This window comes from Strix aluco, chromosome 4 (genome assembly GCF_031877795.1).
Source record: "Strix aluco isolate bStrAlu1 chromosome 4, bStrAlu1.hap1, whole genome shotgun sequence".
Taxonomy (NCBI): Eukaryota; Metazoa; Chordata; class Aves; order Strigiformes; family Strigidae; genus Strix; species Strix aluco.
The window spans coordinates 36510925-36537219 of NC_133934.1; the positions used below are offsets into that span (position 1 = coordinate 36510925).

At 38.9% G+C, this 26295-nt stretch overlaps 1 protein-coding gene across 1 annotated transcript in view; it reads right to left on the minus strand.

Annotated features, from left to right (window-relative positions):
* The window catches only part of SNX25 (sorting nexin 25), an 85136-nt gene that overhangs the window by 38464 nt on the left and 20377 nt on the right, over positions 1 to 26295 (minus strand). Inside the window, exons 3-6 of the mRNA XM_074822731.1 lie at positions 24815 to 25031; positions 12681 to 12853; positions 11631 to 11817; positions 5821 to 5891 (exon numbers count right to left, since the gene is read on the minus strand). Coding sequence (XP_074678832.1) covers positions 5821 to 5891; positions 11631 to 11817; positions 12681 to 12853; positions 24815 to 25031 — 648 coding nt within the window. The remainder of the gene's footprint in view (positions 1 to 5820; positions 5892 to 11630; positions 11818 to 12680; positions 12854 to 24814; positions 25032 to 26295) is intronic.

Sequence of the window (26295 nt, forward strand, 5' to 3'; positions counted from 1 at the left end):
TGTGCTAAAGTAGCAAAGACTGATTTAACATTGGCATATAAACAGTAACCGTAATGTTCTATATATAGTTTACCAATCATTGCAGACCTCTCTGAACTCTCAGAAACTGAATTACACATTTTCAAGCCTACATAGGCCTGGAAAAGTATTTGTTCAATTCTAGAAGAGCAGGCCAGACGTTGAGAACTACACACAGTAGTTCTACTGCCCAAGGTACAAGCAAAGGGAAAACCAGCTCTAACATCATCAGACAATGAGTAAAACAAAAGTGCTAAATCCCAAACACTTCAGGCAACAGATCTGGGGGAAGGGACTTAAAGGGAGATCATGGAGAATTTAGGCACTGATTATTAGCAATATATAGTGCACAACACAGCCTTCCACATCACAGCCACAGCTGAGCAAAACAAAAAAAGTGGCAGTAAGATAAATTTGAGCATGGGAGTAAGTATGTACTATACAATAAAATAACATCCACCACATATAGCCTCTGACTGTAGTTCCCTGCATTCCCTTTGGTCACTTCTATCTGACCAGTCAGCCTCTCCCCTCCCTCTTTCACTGATGGCTATCTCTCCAAACAAATCATGGCCAAGATGCATTATCACCACTAGCACACTCAAAGGATTCTCAAGAGCAGAAAAAACTTGCTCTATAAAATTGATTTGAAAATCACAAATTAAACAAGTCTACCATGATCAGAGTCACTGTAACCTTCACTTTCATCCACAAGGATTCCCTCCACACTTGCTGCTTGAGCATGATGCGCAAGCACAATGTCAGCTCTTCAAGCCTTGCCAAAAAGCTATGCAAAAATAACTGCGTATATGTGTTGATCCTTGTGTGGACAATGGGGTGAGGGGGAGGAATTGTAATACAGTTTTGTCATAATTAACTTAGATGGCATCTGTAATGCGCTGGAATGCAAAAGTATCAATTTTACTTCACTCTAAATTATCATCTTGACAAAACCCACACATCACAACCCACACATCCAAGTTAGCTTGGAGCCCCAGTTTCTAAAAGAAAAGTCCCTTTTTACAGCTGAACATTCAAACCTCTTTTGGAATCACAGTACCTAAGAAGCCTGCCCACAGACAGTTCTGTTTCTGTACCAGTTGTCAGCTCTGCTTATAAAAGCAAATATCTAGACTCACAGTGGGAATGCTCAGCAAGAGAAATCTACTGCAACACAGCAGATCTCTCCATACAGAAATGGCTGCTTATTCAATCTGTTTCGCAATTACTGCTTGAAAAGGAGCAGTTTTCCCAACAAGGATGCCCTGGAGTCAATTACAAGGTGGTGTCTGAAAAGCAGTCCCATCCAGTCATCCAAGGGTGGTTTTCAGTCATGCTGTGAAGTCACATATAAGGAGGGCACAGAAATTAGAAGGCAAATCAAACAAATCCCTTTACAGTGTTGGTGGGGAAAAAAAATAAGTCTGTTGAGATATTTGCTCTGTTTTGCCCTAAGACAAGCTACATGCCTTCGTGGGTTTGGTTTTTTGTTTTAAACAGCAGCTAGTAAAAAGGGAACCTTGCTAAAATTCTTGTAGGATCCTGTAATACAGTATCAGTAAGAGAAGAAACAAAAATGTGTCTTAAAATTAGAACTAGTGTATTTAAACAGTTTCTTATTTACATTACAGCAAATATCAAGTTATTATAGCAACTTACTTTTGTTGCTATTTCATTTTCTTTTGAAGCCTTTTCTTTAGAACAAGCAAGATTTACTCTCGCTTCTGGAAAATCAGGTCCTACCTCATTCATGCTACAATGCCTGATCTGTGTATTTGTCCTCTTACAAACTGGTTTAACTAGATCAAAATGCAGTAAACATTTTCAGATAAAGATTTTGAAAGACTAGAAATGCTTAACACATAGATTTTGTAAAAAACCCTAAAATTTAGCTCAAATTTGGTTCAGTACTTCCAAAGAATCCTTATCGAAAGGCAAGATGAGAAGAGAGTTTTACAGCTAAAGCTGTAGAGAGATGAGATTCTTCCAACCAGAGCACATGTGACTGTAGAGAAGAGCACAGTCCAAAAATATCAATAGGAAGAAAACCCAAAGATGACTAAAAAAACCAACCATGCCCAAACCCAAGGCTCCTCCTACAGTCACTGCTGGAGTGACCCCGACCATTTCAGAAGACGATACGTAAGATGACAGTTTGGAGAATTAACGCAGGTACACGTACACATCAGATTCAGCGCTTTTGTGCTAGTGTACATGAGTGAAGTAGTGTAGTGTCAGCACACAAGATAACAGCTTCTATTTACAGTGGCCTGCACTACTCCAAAACAAACCATCAACACCTCTGAAAACAGTAATGCTATATCACATTTCTTATTCAGCTTTAGCAATGACCAAAAGCAACTCTCCTGGCCACAGAAGTTTTATCATCCACCCACAACAGGCATCATAGTGTGAACCTCTCAAATTATTTTGTCTCAACTTTTTGAGACATTTGACTCTCTCAGGGAGTCAAATGCAAAACTTACTGCTTAACACGAATCAGATGCTTTTGTACGTTTTCGTTTGCTCTCCTATGCACACATGCCAGAAGATTCAAGTGATAGAAATCTGAAAAGAAAAAAGACCCTATAACATGCCATTTTTTACTACAAAGGATTTAATACAATGATGTTTAAAAGTACTTTAAAAGTACTTTCTGCTTTTATTAGAGGGCCCTAACAGCTAAATATTTTGCCAATAGGTGGCACCAACACTAGTTAAATCAAGCGTAAAGAACCCTGTCCTTGCCGAGGGACAAGCCTTCCTCTCCAACCCCTCTGGGCACACCAACATCAAATGTATACTTTCGTATCACCAGATAAAATAGTAAAAGAAGTCAGGCAACTGTAGCTCATATGAAGAGTCATCAGTCTGAAACCTGGTCCTCAGGCTACTTATGCTTTAATAATAGACACCTAATCTTTTTATAAACAAAATATTTTTGGTCAGTTTTAGAATCTTAATTATGCCTCCTCCACCGATAGCAAAGGTGTGCAATCCTGCTCAGGCGTATTCATAGTCATGTATTTGCACAACATTTGCTTTGCTTAGACAGTAGCTAAGCTCTCGCTGCTGCAGAGTATTGGTCACTCCTGCTGCGCTAAGTGCTCCTCACATTTGAAAACGCTGCCTCAGGAAGCTCCTATGTCTCAAACTGATGGAGGCTGAGACTCTATCCATGTACATATTATTCTACACTTGCTCTACTCTTACAGTCTGAGAGTGGGTATCAGGCTCAACAGACTGCTGACCAGCCAAAGTTCAGCTGCTCTAGCAGAACCCGCAGACACTAAAGCAGTTACGTTTTCAGGACCCAAATTTGCCATAGGAAAAAAGGAAATAGCTACCAGTAAGACTATCTCTCACCAGGCTGGAATCAAGGCTAAGAGATGCCCATGACACAAAAGGCAACAGCTCATTTACTACAAGGAAAAGGGAGACCGTCATATACATTGAACACCCATGCTCACACACATTTTTATGGGTATGCAGCAGGTATTGGGGGAACAGATTGAAAGGAGAAAGATAGAATAAGATTGTGCAAACACACTTCCATTTTGCATAAAGCTTACATTTAGTTATTCACCATGAAATCCAGCTGTTGCAGGGTAGCAGCATGCTGTGGCATCCAGAAAGGGAAACATCAAAAGGTGACGTAAGCAATGTGGTGGTCTGTTCTACAAGAGTTCAACAATCTTTGTAGCAGAAGTGAGCTGTGCTGGGTTTTTTGTTGGCTTTGTTTTGTTTTAAGGAAGGTAGCACAGCTTTTTTCCTTAAACTTTTCTTCCTAAAATTCAGGAACATGTTAGATTCATTACCACTTTAGGGAAAAATGTCTCCACCTACTTCAGGAGAAACAAGACACAAAAAAGTCTTCAGAACTAGATTTTAACCCTCTACAGCTTCGGTAGCCCTCTTAAAGTTTACTGTACATAGACTGAGCCTGAAAATTTTTGGTAGATGAAAACCTTAGCAGAATAACTGAAACAGATTAGAAATCTGCCTTAAATTTGTCTAACTATAATAAGATTGTATTGTATGGCTCTGTTGTACACTGTTCCACGTGTCAAGCAAAAAAATGTCACCTTTTTCTTCAGGCACAGTGTGAATAACAATTGGATATTTAATAAATAAAAGGTTTAGCTACAATAGCCCCACTGGCTAATATAGCTAGCAGTGGTAATCAACTCTTAAACAACATAGAAGGTTGCCATAGGGCTAAATTAATAATTAAAGTCAATACCTTAACGCAAAACTTCAGTGCACCAGCTAGGGGAATTTCTATTGGATTTTTTTAAATACAGGTAAAAGACAAGAGCCCATAAAAATGCAGAAAAAATTTCACCACAGAGCAAGTAGAACCAGATCCACTTTGGCAGAATATACAGCAATAATCTTTTTATATCTATTCTGCAGTACCAGGCACTTGTAGCTTCAGAAGAACATCTTCTGTTCAGGGTTTAGAACAGTGAATAGTTAACCAGATAAACTCAAGTGAGACAGAGGAAAGTGAGACAGTAATTAATTGTAGGAACCTAAACTGTATAAAAATACTCCCCAAATCAATTCTTGTCACAACAAAGACCAATGGCAGCACAAATGGAAACATGGGCTTAGCAAGATTGATTCTTCATAATGTACTCACAGTTAATTTCCCTGTTCTCATTTTATTACTTTATGAAACAGACTTTCCATTAAATTAACTTTCGTCTGAGAAATATCAGTATCTCTTTCTGTAATGTACACTTGAGCAAAAACCAGTGCCTATTTTTCCTTTTGCCTTGCTTTGACACAAGCAATTTATCCTACAGAAATGCATGTCCATCTCTACTGTAGAATGCAAACAAAAGGCTTATCAGTGTTGACCACCTTATACTTTCAGAAACTTGAGCACAGATCCCAAACTCTTCAGATTGCCAAAGATTCCCCCTCCCTGCCCCCGGCATGTTTATTTTCCATTTCTGCATTTTTCATTACACTTAAATCACTTTTAAATGCTTTCCTTTGGATAGAAGGAGCTAGAAAAGAATTATTTTTTTTTAACCTGACAGATGGAGTTTACATGAGAACCTACAAGTAAGATCTTTTAGATTTGTTTGTTTACAAACAAATTAACTCATATCATCCATTGCCTTTTTATTATGCTTTGATATACCTTAAGTATATCTGTCCAAGCAAAAATTTGGTTGATAATTTTAACATCAATATAATCTCCTGAAATACCACAGTTTTGGTACATTTTGAGAACCATAAAATGCAGTATATATAATAAATATAAGTACAAATGTAGGATGCATGTGCATTTTAAAAGTCAGACATTGCCAAAACACTCCAGGATTTAAGAGTACTCTGTATTGCAACAAAAACATACTACAATGAAGAGTCAAAATGAAGTCTGACTGACAACTATGCTGTATCATTCCTTCCCCTGTGTTTTGAAAGGAAACCAGATTGAGACTTTGAAGAATGGATTGTATGAAAAAGAACAAGGAAGCAAGATTCTCAGCATATGAATTTATAATGCCAAAAAATCCTAGTTGCAGCAAGTTCTGAAAATAAATGCATCACAGATATGACCTTTCTCATGATCCATCAGCTTAGATGAAGATGGGGTGGGGGCATAATCACACCATGGGAGTTTCTGGAAGAATCAGACAAATGAAACAGAACTGAAATAAAGGCACAGCATTCCTAAAATCTGTCTAAAATTCCCACACACACTGATTGCATATGTATGTTGGGAGTTCAAACAGCTTTTTGAAATGAAAACAACAGATGTGACTTAACAAAATGAAATCTTACCTTTCTGCCTCTTCACTTGGGGAATATTGCTGATTGTGGTTGCCTGAACTATTTCCACTACAATCTGATACCTAGTTTGAAAAACAGTAGGGGATAAGGGTAAAGAGGGAGGAGAAAAAAAAAAAAAAAATCAAGGTAATTTTTTACAATGCGTTCTTCATACAGCAAGCTTAAGAATTAACAAAACCCAAAACACTTCCACCTCCTGCTCACCTGGAAACTGAGTTATTTCTCAGCATATCTGCAACCTAAGGAGCAGTGTGGATATGGAGTACAGTAGGAAAAAAAGGTTATCTTGAAACAAAAGGAAAACATCCAACGAACAGTAATACTGCTCCCTTCTCTCAACTGCTGGCACTGCACAGCCAGTTAATAATGTTCAGTGAACACAATGTAAAGTCATGCTCTTAACATTAAATATAAGTTTTCTGTAGGAAACTAGGATGGGAGTTCAGTTCAAAAGCAATCTTCTAGCTAATGCACTCAGTACATATATGGAGCATATATAACTTAGAAGAAGAAAAAAAAAAAGTATTACACTAAAAATAAAACACTGAAGTACTACACTCCAGGAATAATTAAAACCTGGTTATCATCTAAAACTATACTACACATAATGGAAGACAGCTAATGCAGTTAGTAAACTAAATTTTAAGTAAAACCAATCTTGTAACTAACAGACACCATATACTCAAACAAAATGACTGTCAGTTAAATCTTTCATAAACGTCAAAGTTCTGGTCCTAACAAACACTCAAATTCCTCTCTGTGCACTTACTCTGGCAGCTATTAATACTGGTAATAAAGCAAGTATTCTAGTGAATTTAACTCATTCCTGGAGGAGTTCCCTAACCTTATTTATCAATTTAACTCCTGGATGAAGGCTGAACCCTCCTGGAAAGTCTGCTATTTTCATGACTACTTATTCTCTGTTTAAGAAAGAGTCTATGATCCTTAAAAATATATGCCCCTTCTTCCATGTAACTTCTTTCAGCAACATTATTCAATTCCCCCATTCCTCTTGCCTCCTGTAACTCTTTAAGGATTTGGATTGTCTCTGCCTCTTTGTATAGACACACAGCTTTATACACACAGCATACGTTCACTTACAACTACACTTCCAGTTTGGTTTTTTTTTTCCCTGCAGTAATCTTTATTCTACCCAACTCCTTAAATTATCAAGTTGAAACCTGAGAACCTTTTTGCAAAGCTTTGTTTTTTCTAACTCGATCTCCTTTTGCCACTATTGTATCTTGGTTGTTTCCATCCACCACCACAGTTCTTGCAGAGTCCTTCAGAGGAAGGACAGCTCCATAGTGAGGGTGCTATTTTGGTCTGTAGAAGTCCTGCAGTTAACTCCCTGCTCAGACACAGACTTCCCAAATGATTCTGGGCAGCTCACTTGGACTTGTTGCCTTGGTTACGTCACCTGTAAATGTGTTATAAACAACACTCATTCACCTCACTCGGGCGTTATAAGGTAACTGTGAACATCATGAATTTATCAAACAAGGTGCAGACAACCAAGTAAGTACTGCACATGGAAGGCAGTTTCCACTTCCACCTTGCAACTTTTTTTCCTTCCAAATTTACTCCCGTTTGTTCACATGCATGGTTTTACATGTTTTCATTATCAATACTGTAATACAGCATCTCTTTTTTTTCTGTTGTTCAATATATTGCTTTAACTAAGGGAGATGCTCTGAGTTACATCCTCAAAGATACTATTTAGTCTGTTCCTCCTATGCACTGGACTCTGGCTGTAACTACTCAAATGAGAGTGCTGTACAACACAGAAACACCACCCTGGCTACACTGCCAGACTATGACCCTTTCCCCCTGAAAGTCTGTTGCAAATATTCTAGCTGCTACATATTCTGTGGTGCTGGTGAGTAAACATCTAAGGAACTTTTAAATGTGATGTATTAATTTTATTTTCAAGAAGTGAACTGTACTTTGATAAACAGGACCAATAATGGGCTCACATTCACATTACCTCTACCTTCCCACTCTTATCTCTTCCCTATTCTTTGTTATGTTCATCTCTTTCCCTCATTTCTTAAGTAAAAGATGACACAGACACAGCAATAATGGTCTGTCTTACAATGAATTGTGTAGTGACCTTTTGCTGCTATACCACTAAATATCAGAATAAATATAATGCTCATCTTGAAAGCAGAATGAAAACTATCCACCAGCTTATTTCCTTATCACTATTTTTCTCAGTTATGTTTTTAACTCATCACGTCTTTTTTATCTCTAGTCTTCTTCTGACAGAGCAAGCAAATTTGTTTCACATCTGATATGGAAGAATTCGTATTTTCTTCCTTATTTGTAGCAGACTTCCAATTTATCCACGCTAACTTAAATCTGAGGGGAAATGAAGGTGAAATTTCACTGTTTAACTTTTCTTCTTGAAAGAAATAGGGACAACACATTTTATGGAAACTTGATAAAGCAGGAATAGAACTCTGCCTCCCTTCATGACAAGCAACAATGAAGATGAACATTATAAAGAGTGACTCTGAAGGATGTTCGTAGATAACCATACAACGGTCCCTTCTCTGGCAGCTTTGTTCGTTTGGGGTTTTTTCCCCCGCAAACAAATCCAAATTTTCAGAAAGCAAAAGTATGAAAGGAAATAGCTCCTTTGAAACCAGCAAATGACTTTCTGTGAAAACAAGTATCAGCTCCCCAAGTGTCCCTTATAAAAATGAAAGGGATGTTTCCACAAAGCAATAGAGAGAAGTTCTGCTAAGAGATAAAGTGACCAGATGTTAGATATGTTAGATAAAGTGACCAAATGTCAGATATTAATGAGCCATGAATTTAAAAGTATCTCCAAAATTAATGAGTAGTTTCTGCATCATTTAAAGAAGTTCTAAAAATAAAACCCATAAAAGCAATGCAGAAAATCAATACAATATTTCTTCTTACAGTAATGCTTCTAAGCAAGGAGAGAAAAAAGATTTAGAAAATCCTAGTACCATACTAGCCTTTCAGGGAGAGCTATTTGCAAGGCAGAAAGCTGGTACACTTGCTTACAAGGAGATCCAACACACACAGCCTCCCACTCTTTTCTGGTTTCCTGGCCAAGAGCAACAACACTCTTCACCCACAGGTTTCCACTCATCCAGCTGGGGATTTTTCCCTACTTGCCCCGTAACAAATACCTGGTTCTAACCACAAGAAAGCCTAGCAAAACTCTGTTAATGAAATCACTTTGGAAGGATGCCTTATGAGACTTCTCTCCTGTAATGTCATGTGCATACATCAAGGACCACCCAGGAGTCAAGCTTTCTTGACTACAGTCCATCGAGAGCCTGAGGAATTGTTTGTCAGTGCTTCATGGTCTCTTTCACTGCACAACATATTTTATGTTTATTTTAGTAAATAGATAGTAATTAATCTGCAAAGATAAAGCATGGCAGAGATGTTTCAAAAAAAAAAAAAAAGAAAAAAAAACCACAAAAAACCCCCCACCAACTGTAGTGCCTTGGGATAAATCTCCCTCAAAGCTAAGCCTACACAGAAAATTGTTACTACTTACAGCTGTTCTTTACCAAGATGTTACATGGCAACATTAGGAGTAATAGGAGGAGACTTTCAGTTCATGAATGCCATGTACTAGCTTAGAACAGGCACTGAAAAATGATTTCCAAATAAAATCAAGAAAAGAAATTTTTGATAAACAGACTATTAAGACCCAGAATAGCATATAACTGGGAAACATGTTTAAGTACAACATGCCAGTAACTTATTTGTTGTAGGAAGAGAACCGGAAGCATTCTCCCAACTCTTGTCGCTCTGACAGACTCTAACTGTGTTCCTCAGTGGTAACTGCACAATGGCTTGTTTCTTTCTCTGTATTTCTTTTTGTATTGATTTGTATTGATTTTTCTGTATTTCACTGTTGTGGTTTACAACCTGAAATATCATTTAGCTTGTTCATCTACAATACCACTTTTTTTTTCCCCATCCATATAGGGACCACTGTTTGGTTTCTTTGACATAAATCTGTAAACTTTCACTGGTAAATGATGAAAGCGTTGCAAAATATACTACATAACTTTGAGATGACTACAGGTTGGCCTACCTCTCTCCCACAGTGCTGGAGAACAAACAGAACAGGAATTCCTCCTCTCACAGGGGAACGCTCTTTAACCAGCTTCCCAGAGACTGGCTCTATACAAACTGAGGAAGGATGCACACTGCCTCCAAAAATCAAATACTGTTTCTCTTTGAAAAGAAGATGTTTTCTCAGACATTTTCCAGATCAGACTGACCAACATTACATAGGGTGTAGTGAAACACATCTCAAGACCACGGTAGTTGGACTCCACAGGCTAGAAAGGAAAAACCTAAGTGCAGCCAAAACCACATTATTTCATAAAGTAAATTTGCTATCTGATAGAGAACACAATTTAAGGTGACCTATCATCTAAAAAGAGAGCACATTGAGCATTAATGTGCCTGAACAACAACAGAGGAGTTGGGTTTCTTCTGAAACAAGCAGATCCATTAGTGTGATTATGCTAATAAATATGATGTCAATTAGGTTTTAGACAGAGTCTAATAGAGACTAATTTCTGCTCTCAGGAAAGGCACACTGGGCCAGAGTAAAGAGCAAATTTTACAGCAGATGAACAATAAGTAGCCAAGCAACAAAATCATTTCACCATCACCTAAATGTATTTTCCTATCTCTGAGATGCAAGTGGTTTGAAATCAAAGAAAAGAACAAGAGAAAGTAAGATGTTATTTAAGCATCCCACATACTCCATCTCGTTAAAACCATCACTTGGCCTGACTAAGCCAAGTCTAACAGAAGGTCTGGGTCACAACAGATGACACAGTGGACCAAATGGGATTGATGTGCCTGTATCTTTCAGATGCTGCTGCAGCCCTTTAGGAAGAGAGAAAGGTGACCTGCAGAAGCAATTGAAGAGAGTCAGAAGAGAAAAAAATACCAGTTCTGGTTGGTGGTAGCAGATTAGGACAAACACTCTGCAAATGGCTTCAACAGTCCTCCAAAAGCTTTGGTGTGCTCAACAAAACCCATTCAAGGACATCTAGGAAGATCCTACAACAGCAGTATCTCTGCTCGCTGCTACCCAGTCACTTGTTCCTTTATCCTTTCACTTACATCAGAAAACAGAGGAAAAAGAGCTCAGCTATAAAGGTAGGACAAGCATGAACATCTTGTACCTGGGCAAGCAGGCTTGAGATGCAAGCAGTTATCTCATGTTATGATGAAAGACAGAAGGAAAAGAGATGAGATTCGGGGGGGTAGTGAGGCAGAAATTAGTATGAAAGTGAGCAGGTGCTATCTGCAGCAGAAAACAGGAACTCAAACACCTCTTTCCATGTCACAGAATCACAGCAAGCTGCTCTGAATGCCCAGTGTCTATAGGGTCACTACAGCTGACAGTCACCAGATCACCATGGCCAGCCATACTTCATAAAGATAATGAGGAGATAACCATGCACTAGTGGAAATTCAACATGTTATTTTATCTAACTCCACAGAGGCAAGCTGTAAAGAAGGGTCTGGTCAACAGTACAGTCGTCTCCACTACACTATCAAGAAGAGTTTTTCAACGTTTTCTGGCACCAAACTAAAAAACTGACTATATTAGAGATTTAATGAATGTGGTGGCTTATCATCCTTACTGTCTCTGCTTCATCAAAAGAAACAGAAATCTAGAATTGAATTTAAAAAGAAAAATCACAATTCATTCAAATCTCAGTAATGGGCTGGCAAAAGAAGCATGTTTAGTTTTGAATGAGCTACAGTGAAACATTCAATACCTCAGTTGTTTCAGGAACTCAACATCGGAGCTGCTGTTAATGAGCTTGATGAAGTCCTCATAAGAAGGAGCATATGTGTAGTCTTTCTTCTGATGCTCATTCATCTGTTCTCTGTACTCCAGCTGGCTGAGTAGCGTTCGGTTAATATAATCTGGATCACTCAGCAGTTCCACCACTGGTTTCAATACTGGAGAGGAAAAATATTTTTAAACAAAATCCTTATGCTGAAGAACAACTGCTGTCCTTCAAAAGAAAACTACAGATAAAAGGCAAAAATAAATATGCAAGTTGATAAGAATTCAAAACCAGTCTTCTGGACTACATAGTACATTTGAGATTGGACGTACCTTCTTGATAAAGTTGCTTGTTTATTCTATTAAACAAATTGACGTACATTGACAAAACTGACCTCTATTTAGAAAATTCCAAGTGCCTTTGTTTTTTCTGCTGTGTGCCTTGAAGGCTATGATATTACTGACACTATAAATGAAAATCAAAAGTAAACTGAATTGCATAATATACTTGAGACTTCATCATTCTGAATTTGACTTCAGTGACATAAAAAATGACTAATGTATTTATCATCAGATTAAAGTGTAGCTGATAAAATAAAAAGCAAATTAAGACACCCCTGAATTAAAAAACCACACTGAATAAGTCGAAGTCTGAAAAAATTTCATTAAACCTGGTATCATGATTCAGTTGTTATCAAATCCTTAAGCCTACGGATTCCATGTATCTGAATAAAATATAAAAGGCTAGAATTATTTATATAATCACTAAAAATAATGCCATGGAAGACTGCAGAAGCGTTCTTCTATGAAAAAAATAGAAGAATGGAATGGACAAATTGTGTTTTATTCTGAAAGGTGCTAAACAGCCCAGCATCCAGTCAGGAGAATCAAGTAAGTATATGCTTGACTTTGAGAATATAAAGTATCTCACTGGTTATCACAAAAATTTAAATCAGAGCATCAAGACTTAATGAAGTCTGTAATTACTAATACAGTACAGGTACAAATGGTTAACCATCTCTGATCTTTGATCTACCTTTTGTTGCAAGTATTTCTGCAAGGACTATGCGCAAGCTGACAGACTGGACATCCTTTGAGGGTAGGAGACAATACACCAGAATTTGAGAACATTTTTGCAGGAATCTTACTTCTTCATCAGAGCTCCTCAAGCATGGGTGCAGCAAAAAAGGTCTCAGTGGATCTTCCTGCCTAAGGGGGGAAAAAAGAAAAAAAAAGAAAAAAGAGAGAGAACTTACATATCACTTGTATCATTAGTTGTCGCTACTTGATAAAATATCCAAAATCCATTATCAGATAAGTAACTTCAGTAAAGAAACTTTAAACCAGGTATATTTTTCAAATCCTACTAATTTTCCTTAATGATATTAAGAAATGTTTCCACATTCCTTTGTCCTGTCAATGTTTTCACCTGCCAAAATAGAAATATAGTATTTTAAAACTGCATCAATTAGAACCCAGCAAGCGTGAGGAAAAAATTTTCTCCGAACAAAAAAACCAGTTCTTCCATCACTGAACTTACAGCACGCTAATTGCAGGCCTGAACCTCTAAGCAGAGGATGTGGGATCATATCCAGTTTGAGAAACAGGCCTACCTGTTAGATACTGAAGGTACCATCTCTCCTTTGTTACTGGCAAATGAATCTCCCAGTAAACTAGCCTGTTTGACCTGACATTTCCCAGAACAGCAGTTTTCAACTTGCCACCTGCAGGCTACATCAAATTGGTCTGTGCAAGACACCTATGCAGTAACAGACTTAGCATTATCAGGCATCTACACTGTAAGTGGAAAACCAATTTAGAAAAAGATTTAAAAAAACCCACCCACAGATTTGGAAAGAAGGTGGAATCGTGACGGCAAACAAAGAAAGGTGAATTGACTCCCAAAGCGCAAAAGAACTTGGCCAGACAAGTCCCCTCAGTAGTTCAGCAAGTGAGACTCAACCATACTGTTACCAGTATCAGTGTGGTCTGGAAAGCATGAAACTGGAAAGCATGAAACTATAGGGGCTCAGCGTGTATGTACAACCCCACTTTTGGGACAATATCCCCGTGGGCAGCATGCTCATCCCAGAGGGGGTGAGAGGCTCTGGACTTTAAGCTCTGCTCAGTCTGACAGGTCTGAACCTGCATCTTCCAAGTCACCTCTCAGCCAGATCACAGATTTGGTGAGGCACCTCTTGGCCAAATCAAGTAACAACACTTGCTTGGATCTGGGCATCTCAGACATGAAGAGATCACAGAACTATTCAGAGAAGAGAGAACTTGCCTCAAGCTGAGTTCTCTGATCAGCAAGCTGAAGTTGGAATATGCTCATGTTATATATTAATAAATCACCACAGATTAGAAAAAACAGGTAACAAAGTGACAGTTTTTCTCCATCACCCTAAATGCTTCAGAATCAAGGTTCATCTTGCCTGCCTTCAGTGCAGTCAGATCCTTGCCTATGGCTAATTCTGGTTCAGCTTCAAGAAGGAGCAGGAGAATACTCTCAGCCAGAATTGCTCTCGGCCTGCTGGTGAAGGCATTCACTATCATCCACTCACTCACTGTAAGGGTTATGCAGGCTGGATACTAATGGATGGAGGAAATTCAAAATTTCTTGCTGTTTTCACTTTGCACTTGGAGAAAGAATTAGGCTTCTAACTTAAAGAAAGTACATCAGAGCTGGAGTTAGGACAGGTATAGTGTGCTGTACTATACAGTAACATATAGTACTAATATACTCCTTTTCCTGTCACTGAACAGACAAACAGGTCCTTCCTGCTCCAGGCAATCATGGTAGGTGCATTTTGGGAAGATGGCAAGACAGAGTCTTTCAGAACTAACAGTGAAGGGGGTGGTTGTGCCTCTGCTGCAGCATGAAGCACTGGGTGGGTGCTGTGCAGTAGTGAACATGCACAGCAACATACTGCTGGATGAGCAAGCCCATGATAGCACAGTCTGTGTTGTTTGCAGACTCCCCACAAACAGTTCTTCTGATCACAGCTCTGAAAGAAGCAGGGAGCAAACCTCCCCCACCTTGATTTTGTGCCCAATACCAACCAGTTCATCTCCTCACAGGCGCCACTGGTTTTCTGGACTTCTCAGAACTTGCTTCACTGGACATGCCAAGGGAATGCCTCAGTGCAGGTCAGAGCAGCATCTTTTCTTTACACAAAAATGGCTGTAGAAGCAGAGACAAGGTGCCCTAGCAGTTCTTTCATGGCCATATGTCTGATGCGCTCCAATCACAGATTTAGAGTTTAACAGCAAGGTGACCATGCTAGGTGCTACAGCGAGACAGACGCAGTGTCACCTGAGAGGCACCATGGTAATTTCCAAAGGCAGAGAGGACTGGTCTTCAGTAGAAGGCTCTAAGGTGTTACAAAGGCTCATACCAGTGCCTCCACTCCCATCATCTGCTATAGCGTCTGCTTCCTTCCCAAAGCTGGAGGCTGCTGTCCTGGTTAGAGTCAACTGACTGTTACTCAGAATTGTTCCAAGGCCATTGCCTCAGTATGTGAAAAAGTGACCAAGAACTGCACACAGTCAAACCCAAAGTTTTCAGTTAGACATTGCTATGTGGCCACGAGTGACAGGCAGCATAGTGTAACAACTGACTTTTGCTAGTCAGTCCAGGAGAGAGCAAATATGTTGGAATAGTAACAACACTCTAATAATAGCTCTAATTCTGTTCTAATAATACAAGTCATTTGTCTGAAGGTGATCAAAATTAGTTTAATTAATTTTCAGAACAACAGGAATGTAAAGATGACATGTGGTTTCGATTTGACAGAAGTCTCTTATTCAATCTCAAATGTCTTGTTTTCAAATGTGGATCATGAAGGGGGTTTTGATTGTTAGAAGTAAGAAACATTACAAAACAAGTCCCTTGGAACAGCTTGGATGTAAACATTCTGTTCTTCTGAGGAGCAGTAGTTTATGAAGATGATGTGTAGTCTTCATTATCAACCCAGTGCAGGTGGTGCAGCTGACTGAGCTCAGAAAGCTGTTTATCTTGTTCTGGTAGGATCTTTTCTCTCTGGTAGCTGAATACCTAGCTATTTTCCTCAATGCATTTCCATTCCTCTTGCATATTCCAGACACATCCTACAGCCTTCTCCACACGACATCAAACATTCTCCATCACATGCTCTCCCTAAAGGCACTCATTGTTTAACCAAAACCAGACACATCCCAGACAGATTACTGGCAGACAGAAAGTCTGGGTCATTTATGTAAAGCGACTTCTTATTGGGGAAGTAAAGTCTTACTTTTCTGGACAGGTTGGTCCACCTGAAGTCAGCCACTTAGAAACACAGCCAAAAGCATATGCAAAATGCTGGCAAACAGGATGACTTACACCGAACATCAGTTGACTAGCAGCAAACTAACCTCTCCTAACAACTGATTCCTGTGTATTAACAACAATACAGAGTTAGAACTAAAAACAAGTGGTGAATGCTTTTTTGCCCATGAACACAAAAATGCCATCCTTTTTGGACACTCTGACCTTATTTGTGGGACATTCTGCATAGTGATTAGACCAAGATATACTTTCATAACACGTGCAAAGCACAAAACAGAGCCATAATGCACATAAAATTTCACTAAACTGAGATTAGTCTTTTTTGCCTTCAATATCTCTCTACAAGTTTCCTGAGAACGCCAGTCTGTTTGGGACTGCAAAAAACCTGGAGCATTAACTGCACCTATACTATCAACTGTGCAAGAGAAGTAATTTCTCATAATCTTTGTCTTTCTATTGTACAAATTTATTCCCAATCAACAGCCAATACATAGAGCTTGGCTGAGTTGGACCTGTACCAGAACTTTTCTGATACATAGTCAACAGAACACAAATGGAAAATGGAACAGAATAAACAAGTAGAAAGGCAAATATTTGAGTCTTACCCTTCTAATTTGTCTAATGTGTTTCCTGCCTACAGGAATGAAAGGGAGGAGCGCAGTTGCATACTCTCCAGTTGACAGGCCATTTAAGAAGAGTTTTTTTTGGAGTTATCTCCATTACCTAAGGCGGCATGACTCTCTAGAGGAGGCGTTCTTCCAATTGTTTTCTGAGCTAAACTGTACCTAAAATGTGATCTAAAAAGCAAAAGTGAAGGCATAGAACCCCACCAAATTTTTACAAAAAGAATACAGAAACAAAGTCTTCAGGAAATTCAACTCCAAACAAGCCTTGCATATCAGTGCCAAACAGTTGTGTCAACAAATCCTGCAGTTTTCATTGCTGTTTGGGCAAGAGAAATAAAGGGGAGACTGAAAGCAGGAGAGGAAGCTTGCAGGGAGGCTTAACAGCTACAAACCAAATCAATATGCCAGCAGTAAAACAGACAAGACATCCAGGCTTATACCCTCCTTTACATTTATACATGAAGCATTACACTTCCATTTGCTTCAATATAACCATTGATCAGCTTGCAGGGAAAATATATTGTGTGTCAACAAAAGGTCTGCCCAGAAAACAGTGTCCCTTATAAATTGGGCTTCCCCTTCATAAAAAAAATGAGTAGTGAGCAAGCACAGAATTATTAACACCACTGCTCAACTACCAAACCAAGACTGTTCACTATACTGGAGCAGGAGCTAAGATGTCCTGATCAGGAGTATTCTCAAGGCTTGATACAACACCTAGATTCTCACCTTTGTAGGAATGTGCTCAAGAGTAAAGAAAGGCACTGTTCATTTTGCAGAGACCAACAGGAAAAGCTGAAATTTAACTGCAATCTGCATGCAGATACACAAAGCAGAGTGCTGCTACATCTCTTCAGTGTCAATAAAGATATTAAGTGCTATTAAATATCCCAAATAGTAACACAGTCATTATTTCTCTTCCTATCCAATTTTGAACATGTGTTATTAGGACTGTGTGGTTGGATTTAAAAAAAAAAAAAAAAAAGAGGTCACTTAGTAATCACAGAAAACTTAACTAAAACTCTATGCAGGTATTTTTAGAGAGCTTTGAAAGTCCAGCCAATTATCCATAAATTCCGAGCACAACTGTGTGCAGTGAACTAATATAAATGTGGCACTCCAGCAAACAGTTCCAAAACAGACATGACACAAGCTTTATAAACCAGGCTTGTTTAATCTGCTTTAGGCAATAGAAGAACAATGGCAACTTAATTAATTTGTGTCTTCTTTAACAATCAAGACTGAAGTAATAGTGACATATATTGGTGTATCAAGATGCAGGTGACTTCAGTGATTTAAAACAGCAGACAGAACTCATGCTTTACACAGCATGCTTACAGGTCATATCCCTCTTCACTCCCGTGAGCTACAAAGCCAGACATAACTTTTCTGTAAGCCTGCTCTGAATTTTTAACACTATTCAATCCTATTTCATAGCATCAGAAGCAGCAGTCTGTGAATACAGATCCATAGGTAGGGTCTAACAAAGTGAATTCCTTCGTACCAGGTCTGTTCCAAGCAGTACTTTTCTTTGGAACCAAAATGACACCTACTGTAACTAGCCCCTGCTCTGAGATTGTTTCATGCAGTTACTGAATGTGCATCCCACTGAACGTGTATCCCACTAACATCATCAATACTAAGACTTTACCCCTTACTGCTGCAAACCTGCGAGTTCATTCAGTACTTTATAAAGGAAAGCAGAGCAGCAGATTTGCTTTGGTATTCCTGAAGATCAGCAGTTAAAACATTACCAACATTACAGCAATACCATCATTTCCTTCCCATGCTATAACTAAGCAACTCTGAGCCAATATTAACCACCTCTTTAACAACAATCCTCACTTCTCAGGAATGCAGGACCCGTGGCAGCTCTGTAATACTAGACTATCATCTATGACTGGGCTTCCAGGTTTCCCATACAGGGACCTCATGGAAATACCTCTTTTTATCTAGGATCTACTCTAGATACCCACAGTTTTAATTAGGACCATCTGGTAACTCCTTGTATTGTAAAGACTCATTACAGTCAGGAGTATTAAAACTCTCTTGGTGTTTGTGGTTTGGTATATATGCTCCTAACATGAAGCATTGTCTTTATTTTTACATAGTCTCAATGCTCATGATGGCATGGAAGAGCTTAAAATTTAATCCTAAAAGGGGTGAAAAAATAAAAAGCCAATCCCAAAGTTACCATTTACAATGCCTATGCAACGTGGGACTCTGTAGGTTTGGGGTTGGCAGTATCACTGGTTCAAGGGCAAGACACACCAAAATAGGTACACTGATTAGGAGACAGGTATGACCAGAAACTTAATGATGACAAACAAGATAAATCTGTCTGGTTTGAAAACAGGAAGCAAGCAAATAAATAAATTATATTAAAAAAAAACAACAAACAAACCCCAAAAACCCAAACAAATAAAAACCCCCAAGGAGCCTTTAAAAACATTAACAACTCTACAGGAAATCATGTAAGGGTCCTTTCTCTTTAAGTAAATAAATAAATCACAAAATGTTCTCTTCAGCCTTGCTGTTTCTTTAATTAGTCTTTCAAGAGAGTCTTGTAGAGTTACATTTAACTCTCAATCAGTGCAATTGTGAGCTGAAGTGCACATGCAACTCATTCTAAATGGCTTTCATCAGTACATTCAACACTCACCAGGCACTTTTCATCAAACTGATTCTGAGAACTACCAGAACCACATGCAGCCTGCATCTCTTCACCTGTATCACCCTCAGATCTCTAAGCTTCTTGACAGTGCAGCAGAATGAAAACCACTTATCTATTTGAACTTTATAAGAAATAAAAGAAACAAATTTAGACCTTTACAAGCCAGCATCATAAACACATCTGAAAAAAAGTACCTATTAAAAAAGCCAAACCTCTGAAAATAAACCACACCAAACCCAAAAAGCACAACAAAAAACAAGGACAAAGCCCACCAAAATTTCCACAGCTGCTGTTTTTATCAAGATACATTAGCAAGTTTTATAAATCACTTTACCTAATATTTACTCTGAAGAAAACCATACAACTTAATACACATCACTGTTACATCCTTCAGGAAAAGGCATTTGACACATCATGTTGATAACAGACCCAAAGAATGTATGAATGGCTTACAAGCTGTGGCATGATCATATCAGCACTAGGAGGTCCTAATGCTTATTGTGGTGTCTAGATGACACTCAGTCATTAACAGGAAACCCAAACTTCCCACACTGAAGCTTGAAGGAAACGTCAAGCTTTAGACCTGGTGCTACCCATGACTTAACTTTAATAACGTGCTAAGACCTTGGCTTTTCGTGACTCTTGTTCTCAGCACTTTCATATAGTTCTCCCATTGCAACAAACCTCTACAATTTCATACTAATCCTCTTGATACTCCTTTCCAGAGGCTGAGTGTGATAAGCAGTTCTTGGTATTCCTGGTTTGTGGGTGGCAAATAGAATTATAAAAGAAAAACAAGAACTGTGGGAGGTGTTTAGTAGCTATCCTGACAACTTGGATGCATCTATAGGATTAACCAAGTTAAATCTCAAGTGCTTAAATTCCCTTTGCATCAATTCCTTGGCAGTTTGTGGTGGCAGCACCTTTTATTTTTACTATCTTACCACACTACATATTGTAATCACAAAAAATACAAGTTATATTTCCTATGTGTGCAAAGGTATTCACATGGGCCAAGAAAATTAAGAATCGAGTTGTCCTCTCTCCTTAACGTATCAGTAATATATAGAAAACAAAAGGAATATTATTAAAACGTGTACAATGCAAACTTAAATCCCCAAATCTCTTGTCATACTGATCACTCAAACAGCAACTTCCCCACAGCACTTCCCCCCTTCACACTTTCCAAGAGCTTTAAGCCCTGAAATATGGGTTCTGAAACAGCACTGGGAGTAGCCTGCAGCCCCCAAGCATTCATTTTGCTAAGTCATGACTTATGCTGCAAGACTGGGCGCACACACACAAAACCACTCTGAGCATTGCATCAGATGTCATGTAGCAGTCAACGTGCCGGAAGCAGCCTGCAACACCACATATCTGTATTTGCAGAAACCAATTCTTCCTCTGTCTTTGGGATCAAGGTGCCCTAACTGTAGGTTAAAGACAAACACAGAACACTCCCAACCAAAAGATGTAGGAGAAAAAAAAAAAAAGTTAACAAAATCAGCATCACTGTGACCTTTCTGAGATTTGTTCAAAAAGCACTGCTTGTCAGGAAGTTCAAGAAGAGGCAAGGATTAACTATCTTCAAATCTCATTTACCTACTTATCTCATGTAGGCAAATCTCATTTCGTCTACACTGCAGTTTAGAGACCACCAGCACAGGGTGTTATTTATCAAATGTTAATAGTTCTGTAGCGATATCTGATGTGGTTGTTTTTAGCCCACAATATGCAAAAGGAACTTCCTCTTCCTTTCATGTGGACAGCTTCGCAGAAAGACACTTACTATTTGTTTTGACTTTGCTAAGTCCTTCTGATACTGACTCTGCTTTCCATCCAGAGGAATAGTTGGCTCTTGCTTTTAACAAACATGTGTTACCAGAGTGGTAAGTCTAGCCCCCAAAAAGTCAATGCTGCACCAACGTACAAACATGAACATTTCCAGTATTACATACCACCTTACTCAGCTCGTGGTCCAGACTCAATCACATAAAATGGCATTGCCAGTATTCAGCTAGCTTATATTCTGCTTAGAGTAGCCAAGGAAAGACACTTGAATGAGGCATAAAGGAATGAAGGGTTAAAAGCTGCTATAAACCAAGAATGGCCAGATCCTACCCTCTCTACCCAGCAGGATGCACTTGGCTAATCCTGTTATAAATGTGCTCCTGATTCTGTACAACATAGGGGAAAATATTGGTGGCTTCTACCAATAAATCCAAGGCTGATTTTTTTTTTTTTTCTGTATCTCAAGCTCATAGACTAGCTAACACTGGACACAGGGAAGAATCATATTCCATTTCTATGCTGAGCTAATATTAGGAATGAAAAATATTCTGAATTGCCACAAATATTGTAACTGAAAAGTGACAGGATCCTTTGGAGCACCAACTGAACCTCAAGGTACACCCTAGCGATGCATGTAAGATGAAGTTGGGAATTGTCTTGCCTACAGCTTGCATGGCTCTGTGTCACCCCAGGCAGTTCTACCGATGGCTAGAGGAGCGTCTCTGCCTTATTTCACTCTGAGGAATTGTCTGGCAGGCTCAGGAAGGACAGTCACTGTTAAAGAAAGCCAGGGAATAGACTAAAGAAAGGGGAATCAGACCTACCACTGCCAGGCTTCTTCCGCCCAATTCCTTGCCTCCCACTGGCCAGTGTGGAAGTGGCCTCTCCTCTCATCATGCTCTCCCTCATTCAGGGAAGCATTTTTCCCCATCTGTTAGCTGTTTATTACTCAGGGGAGCCTTGTGATGATTAAGATAAGCCAGAGGGAAAACAGAAGTAAAGGAAAGGACTGTAACACCCTTCCTCATTCTGAAAAGTCGCAGCCTATTTTCACCCCTTCAGACATCCTGATCTATCAGGTATCACAGGCTGAAGTTAGTCAGTGAATGCTGAAAAGTAAAGAGATTTCTGTGGCTGATGTGCACCCAGTGACAAAACACATGAACTTCACACTGAAGAAACAGACATCTCCATCCTCCTGGGCACAGATGGTTTCCTTCCATTACTTTGGTGTGTTTATCTGTTGTCATATAGGAAAACTGAGACAAAGTGGCTTAGGTGGCACCCCCTCCAGAGATGGTACAAGAGGTATTTCAAACCTGTCTTAAAAAAGAAGACAGACAAAGTGCCCTTCGCTGTCACACTGCAGTATAAACTCAGCAGTGGAAATGAGATGCAGTGCTCCAATGGGCACCAAAACAGGAAACAGACTTTGCTCTAATTACAGTCTCTGTTCCAATATATTTATCATCCCATTATTAGACACACAGAGGGAAACATGTGAATGCCAATTTAAATTTACCACCATATTTAAAACGTTGACAGAAAGCAAAAGTAGATCAGGAAGATCTCTGTGTTCCCTACCTTTGGAAGAAGAAGTTTCTGTGTTTGAACTGGGGCAATATAGAAATGAATTGAAGGCTTTCCAAGCTAGAAGTGACATACTTTGTAGTTCTCAGTCTGTAGCTTAAAATGTCAGCAGGTTCTAGCACAGTAAACTCCATAGCAGTAGGCAGTTTAGTACAAAACTCAAATTATTCTTAGAACCACAAATTCCTTTAAAAAGAAAACAGTATCAGAGTCTTCGGCTGTGCTCCCAGGTTTATTACACGCATGCTCAGACCACTGGGCAGTACAAATTCAATCTGTGGCGTATGAACACAATGTCACATTTCTGCTGACTTTGCCATAGTACATACATAGCATTTAAGCCCTCTCTCCACCTGCCAAGAAAAGGTGAGCCCTGTGCAATTTCCATAAAGCTTCCTGGACTTTTTCAGCAAGTTTGGATGAGCAGCACAAGGATATACTAGTGCTTCACATTTTGTATTATGCACCATCATGCCCCTGATCTGCTGTTTGGCACCTTAAAACCAGACCTTCTTGCTTGTGAATTCACAGCCTTGCAGTATGTGAAAAACAGTCAATGGGTCCAGCTTCAACCTATTCAAAATCTGCAGTTACAGCTGTAGGGTTTGTTGGGGTTTTTTTAACCCACTATCACATTAATTCTTGATAGGATTTTTTTCATTACCATGTTAATGCAGCCTGCCTTATCCAGCACTCACTAAGGTGCATTTACCATTCCAAAGTGAAAAAGTTAGTTGAAAAATACCCAAGAGAATTTATTTTAGTTCTATATAGTGGAAATAACAATCCAACAAAGACCGATAGGAAGTGGTCATAATTCTCAGTAGATAAGGAACCACATCAAGAATCAGCATTAATAACAATTAATAATTCTGCAATTGTAGATTCTATGTGCCTAGCTTTAAACAGGAAAAGATTTACACTTTAAAAAAAAAAAGATACCATCCTCATCCTTTAACTGTTGAAATCAAACTCTTCCCAAAAGCAAGTGCTTTACTGTGATAAAGGATAAGGGCAAGCATATTGCTTAAAAATCAGAGAGCACACTTAAGAGCTTTACCTGACCAAGAGATTTCTACCACATTCCAGAGCTTAAAGAAAGTAATACCTGGAATCCAATGCAAGATTTACTGCAACGTGCATACAACTTAATTTCTTCTTTTCTTGAATGTAACCACTCTTTAAATTTCTTTTTTGTCTTTATTTGCTATACATTAGCTTACATAAAGCTGCCATCTACCACAAATACATTAACCCTATCTTCTGCTCCAGTACACAAAAAAGTATGAATGACACACAGACTGGTCACTGACAGAAAACAGTTGATATTTTTTCTCCGAAGGGGTGTTAAAAATATGTGGATCTAACTCTAGGCAAAACAACTTTACAACAGTGTAAAATGTATCGTCTAAGTCCGAATGACCAAAGCACATTTCAGTTAGGACAACTGAAATACAGGTAAGGGCTGATTTAAGCCCAAATTCCATGTACAATTACACAAATTGTGCATTCAGATGTGGGAACTGCATAGGCTGAGTTCCTATTAGCAATTACAATTTGGGTACAACTGTAGTATTTAGTGGACATCTGACCTTTTTAAGTGGACAAAGAGAGACTAGCCAAAAAGGAAATTCATGGAATTAGCAAGATAACCTAAACAGAGAAAGAAAATCCAGTCAACAATTTTTCCAGTAGACAAATCTTGTTACTGCAGGAAAAGCCACTCACAGAAACCACAACACTTTGCCTCCCAGGGCTAGAAGAAATGAGAAACTGAATGGAATTAACCCTGGTGCTATTTTGGGAAAGGTGCAAATAACTATCTTCTTGTCATCTTCTTGATGACTTGTCTGACAGCACCTCTCCTTTCTCTTGCAGGTTCACATCACTTTTAGGAACTGCTCAAAGAGCCCACCTCCTACCGTGAGCAAAGGATTCAAGGAGGAAATGGAAACAGCAGTGAATCTGAACTCTGAGAAAAAGGAGGACAGGTGTTTCCTTCCACAGGTCTTATAGATGTCCCGAAGCCTGCCTGATCTCTGAAACTGGTAATAGGCTTGAACTGTTTTCTTTATTAGTTGCCTACAAAAGTGTTACAGTCTTCATTACTTTAATATAGCACATCTGAAAGCAAAGAGAGAAGCAGCAAACTCCAGTGAAATGCAGAGTTTTATTTTTACCTGGTGTTGGCTCCTTTAAGGTCACAGAAGTGTGAGAGTAAAGCTTTCACTACATCATTGCAGACAACTTTAACTACATCAATGTGACTCAGCCTCTGTCGCAGCTGCTTGGCAATCTCCCAGAAGTCTTCAGATAACAGCTGGTACAGCTGTCCTTCATCTCTGCTGAGTTGCCCATACCAGGACAGGATGTAATCTCTATAGCTGTAGTCAAACACTGAAAGGAGAAACAAAACAATAAATAGCAAAAACTGCAAAAGGAGAAGGCACACCAATAAAGGAAAAACTTAATCCTCCACCCTTCTCCTCAAAAATTAAATTGGTAATAGGCTTCCTATCTTCTTCTTTGGGTTTTAAATTCTTGCCAAAGAAAGTAAGGTTGGAGAAATCTGCACCTAACAGGTTACTGGAGGTCACTCTGCAAAGCAAAGCAAAGCCTTTAAGTGGCTTTGCTCAGGCAGTCAGGTTACTAGCTACACACAAACCTCAAACTAATACCTGTCTCTCAACAGTGGATTTGGTTATATGAACTACCATATAATGTGACTGTGTCTAGGCTGTTGCAGACTGAAACCAGCCTTCTTTACATAGGAATTCAAATCACCATTCCAAAGTCACAAAGGGAGGTGGTAAGATTTTTGGATTTCAAGAGACATTTACAATACTGAACAACACTGCAGAAAGTACATTATAGGATCAGAAGAGCTAGAGATAAGAGAGAACAAGTAGATTAGCAAGACAGCATGAGTTTCAAAAATGATGAGGTATTCCTAACCATATCTACAAGCAATAACCAAGATTACAGTAATTGCGAGTCCCATGGCAACACCATCTTCTACCATTCTGACTTTTCTTTTTGACAACATCTGTGTGCCTCCAGTTTTACTGACATTTCACTATAGCAGATGTCCCTGGAGGTCTGGGAAGGAGCAGGAGGTGTTTAGCGAGCACGCACAAGCCATGTTTAGCAGTTATAACAAGACGGAGAAAAAGCTGGGGTGGAAGGAGGAGTCCGTTTGTACCTACCAGAGGGATAACGGAACAAGGGGGAAAATAAGTCGTGTCCCTGATAATCTGAGTAGCTGCTTTACCAGACATGCTGATTTCAAACTTTTTATATCAAAAGTACGTATCATTTGTCAGTGTAAGCCCATGGTGCAAAGTAATCATATAACTCCACCATTTCTTACTTCGCACTTTGATAGAAGTTGTTTGTTTGGCAGCTTAGTAAACTATAAAAAGCTCCCTGGCACTGCAACAAGTGAACTAATAACATACTAATAGCAGAACAACCTAAGCTGAATACTTTTGCCTGCCTGAAATACTAGCAGACCTCATCCAATATCACCTTGTTAAAAACATTTCAAAAGAAAAGGCTAAAATTGATAAAAGTTTCTAGTCAAATGCTTCATAAATCAACTTCCTCAGGTTTATAAAGAAACAAGTCACTTCACTGAGTATGCCAAAATATATAGTTAAAA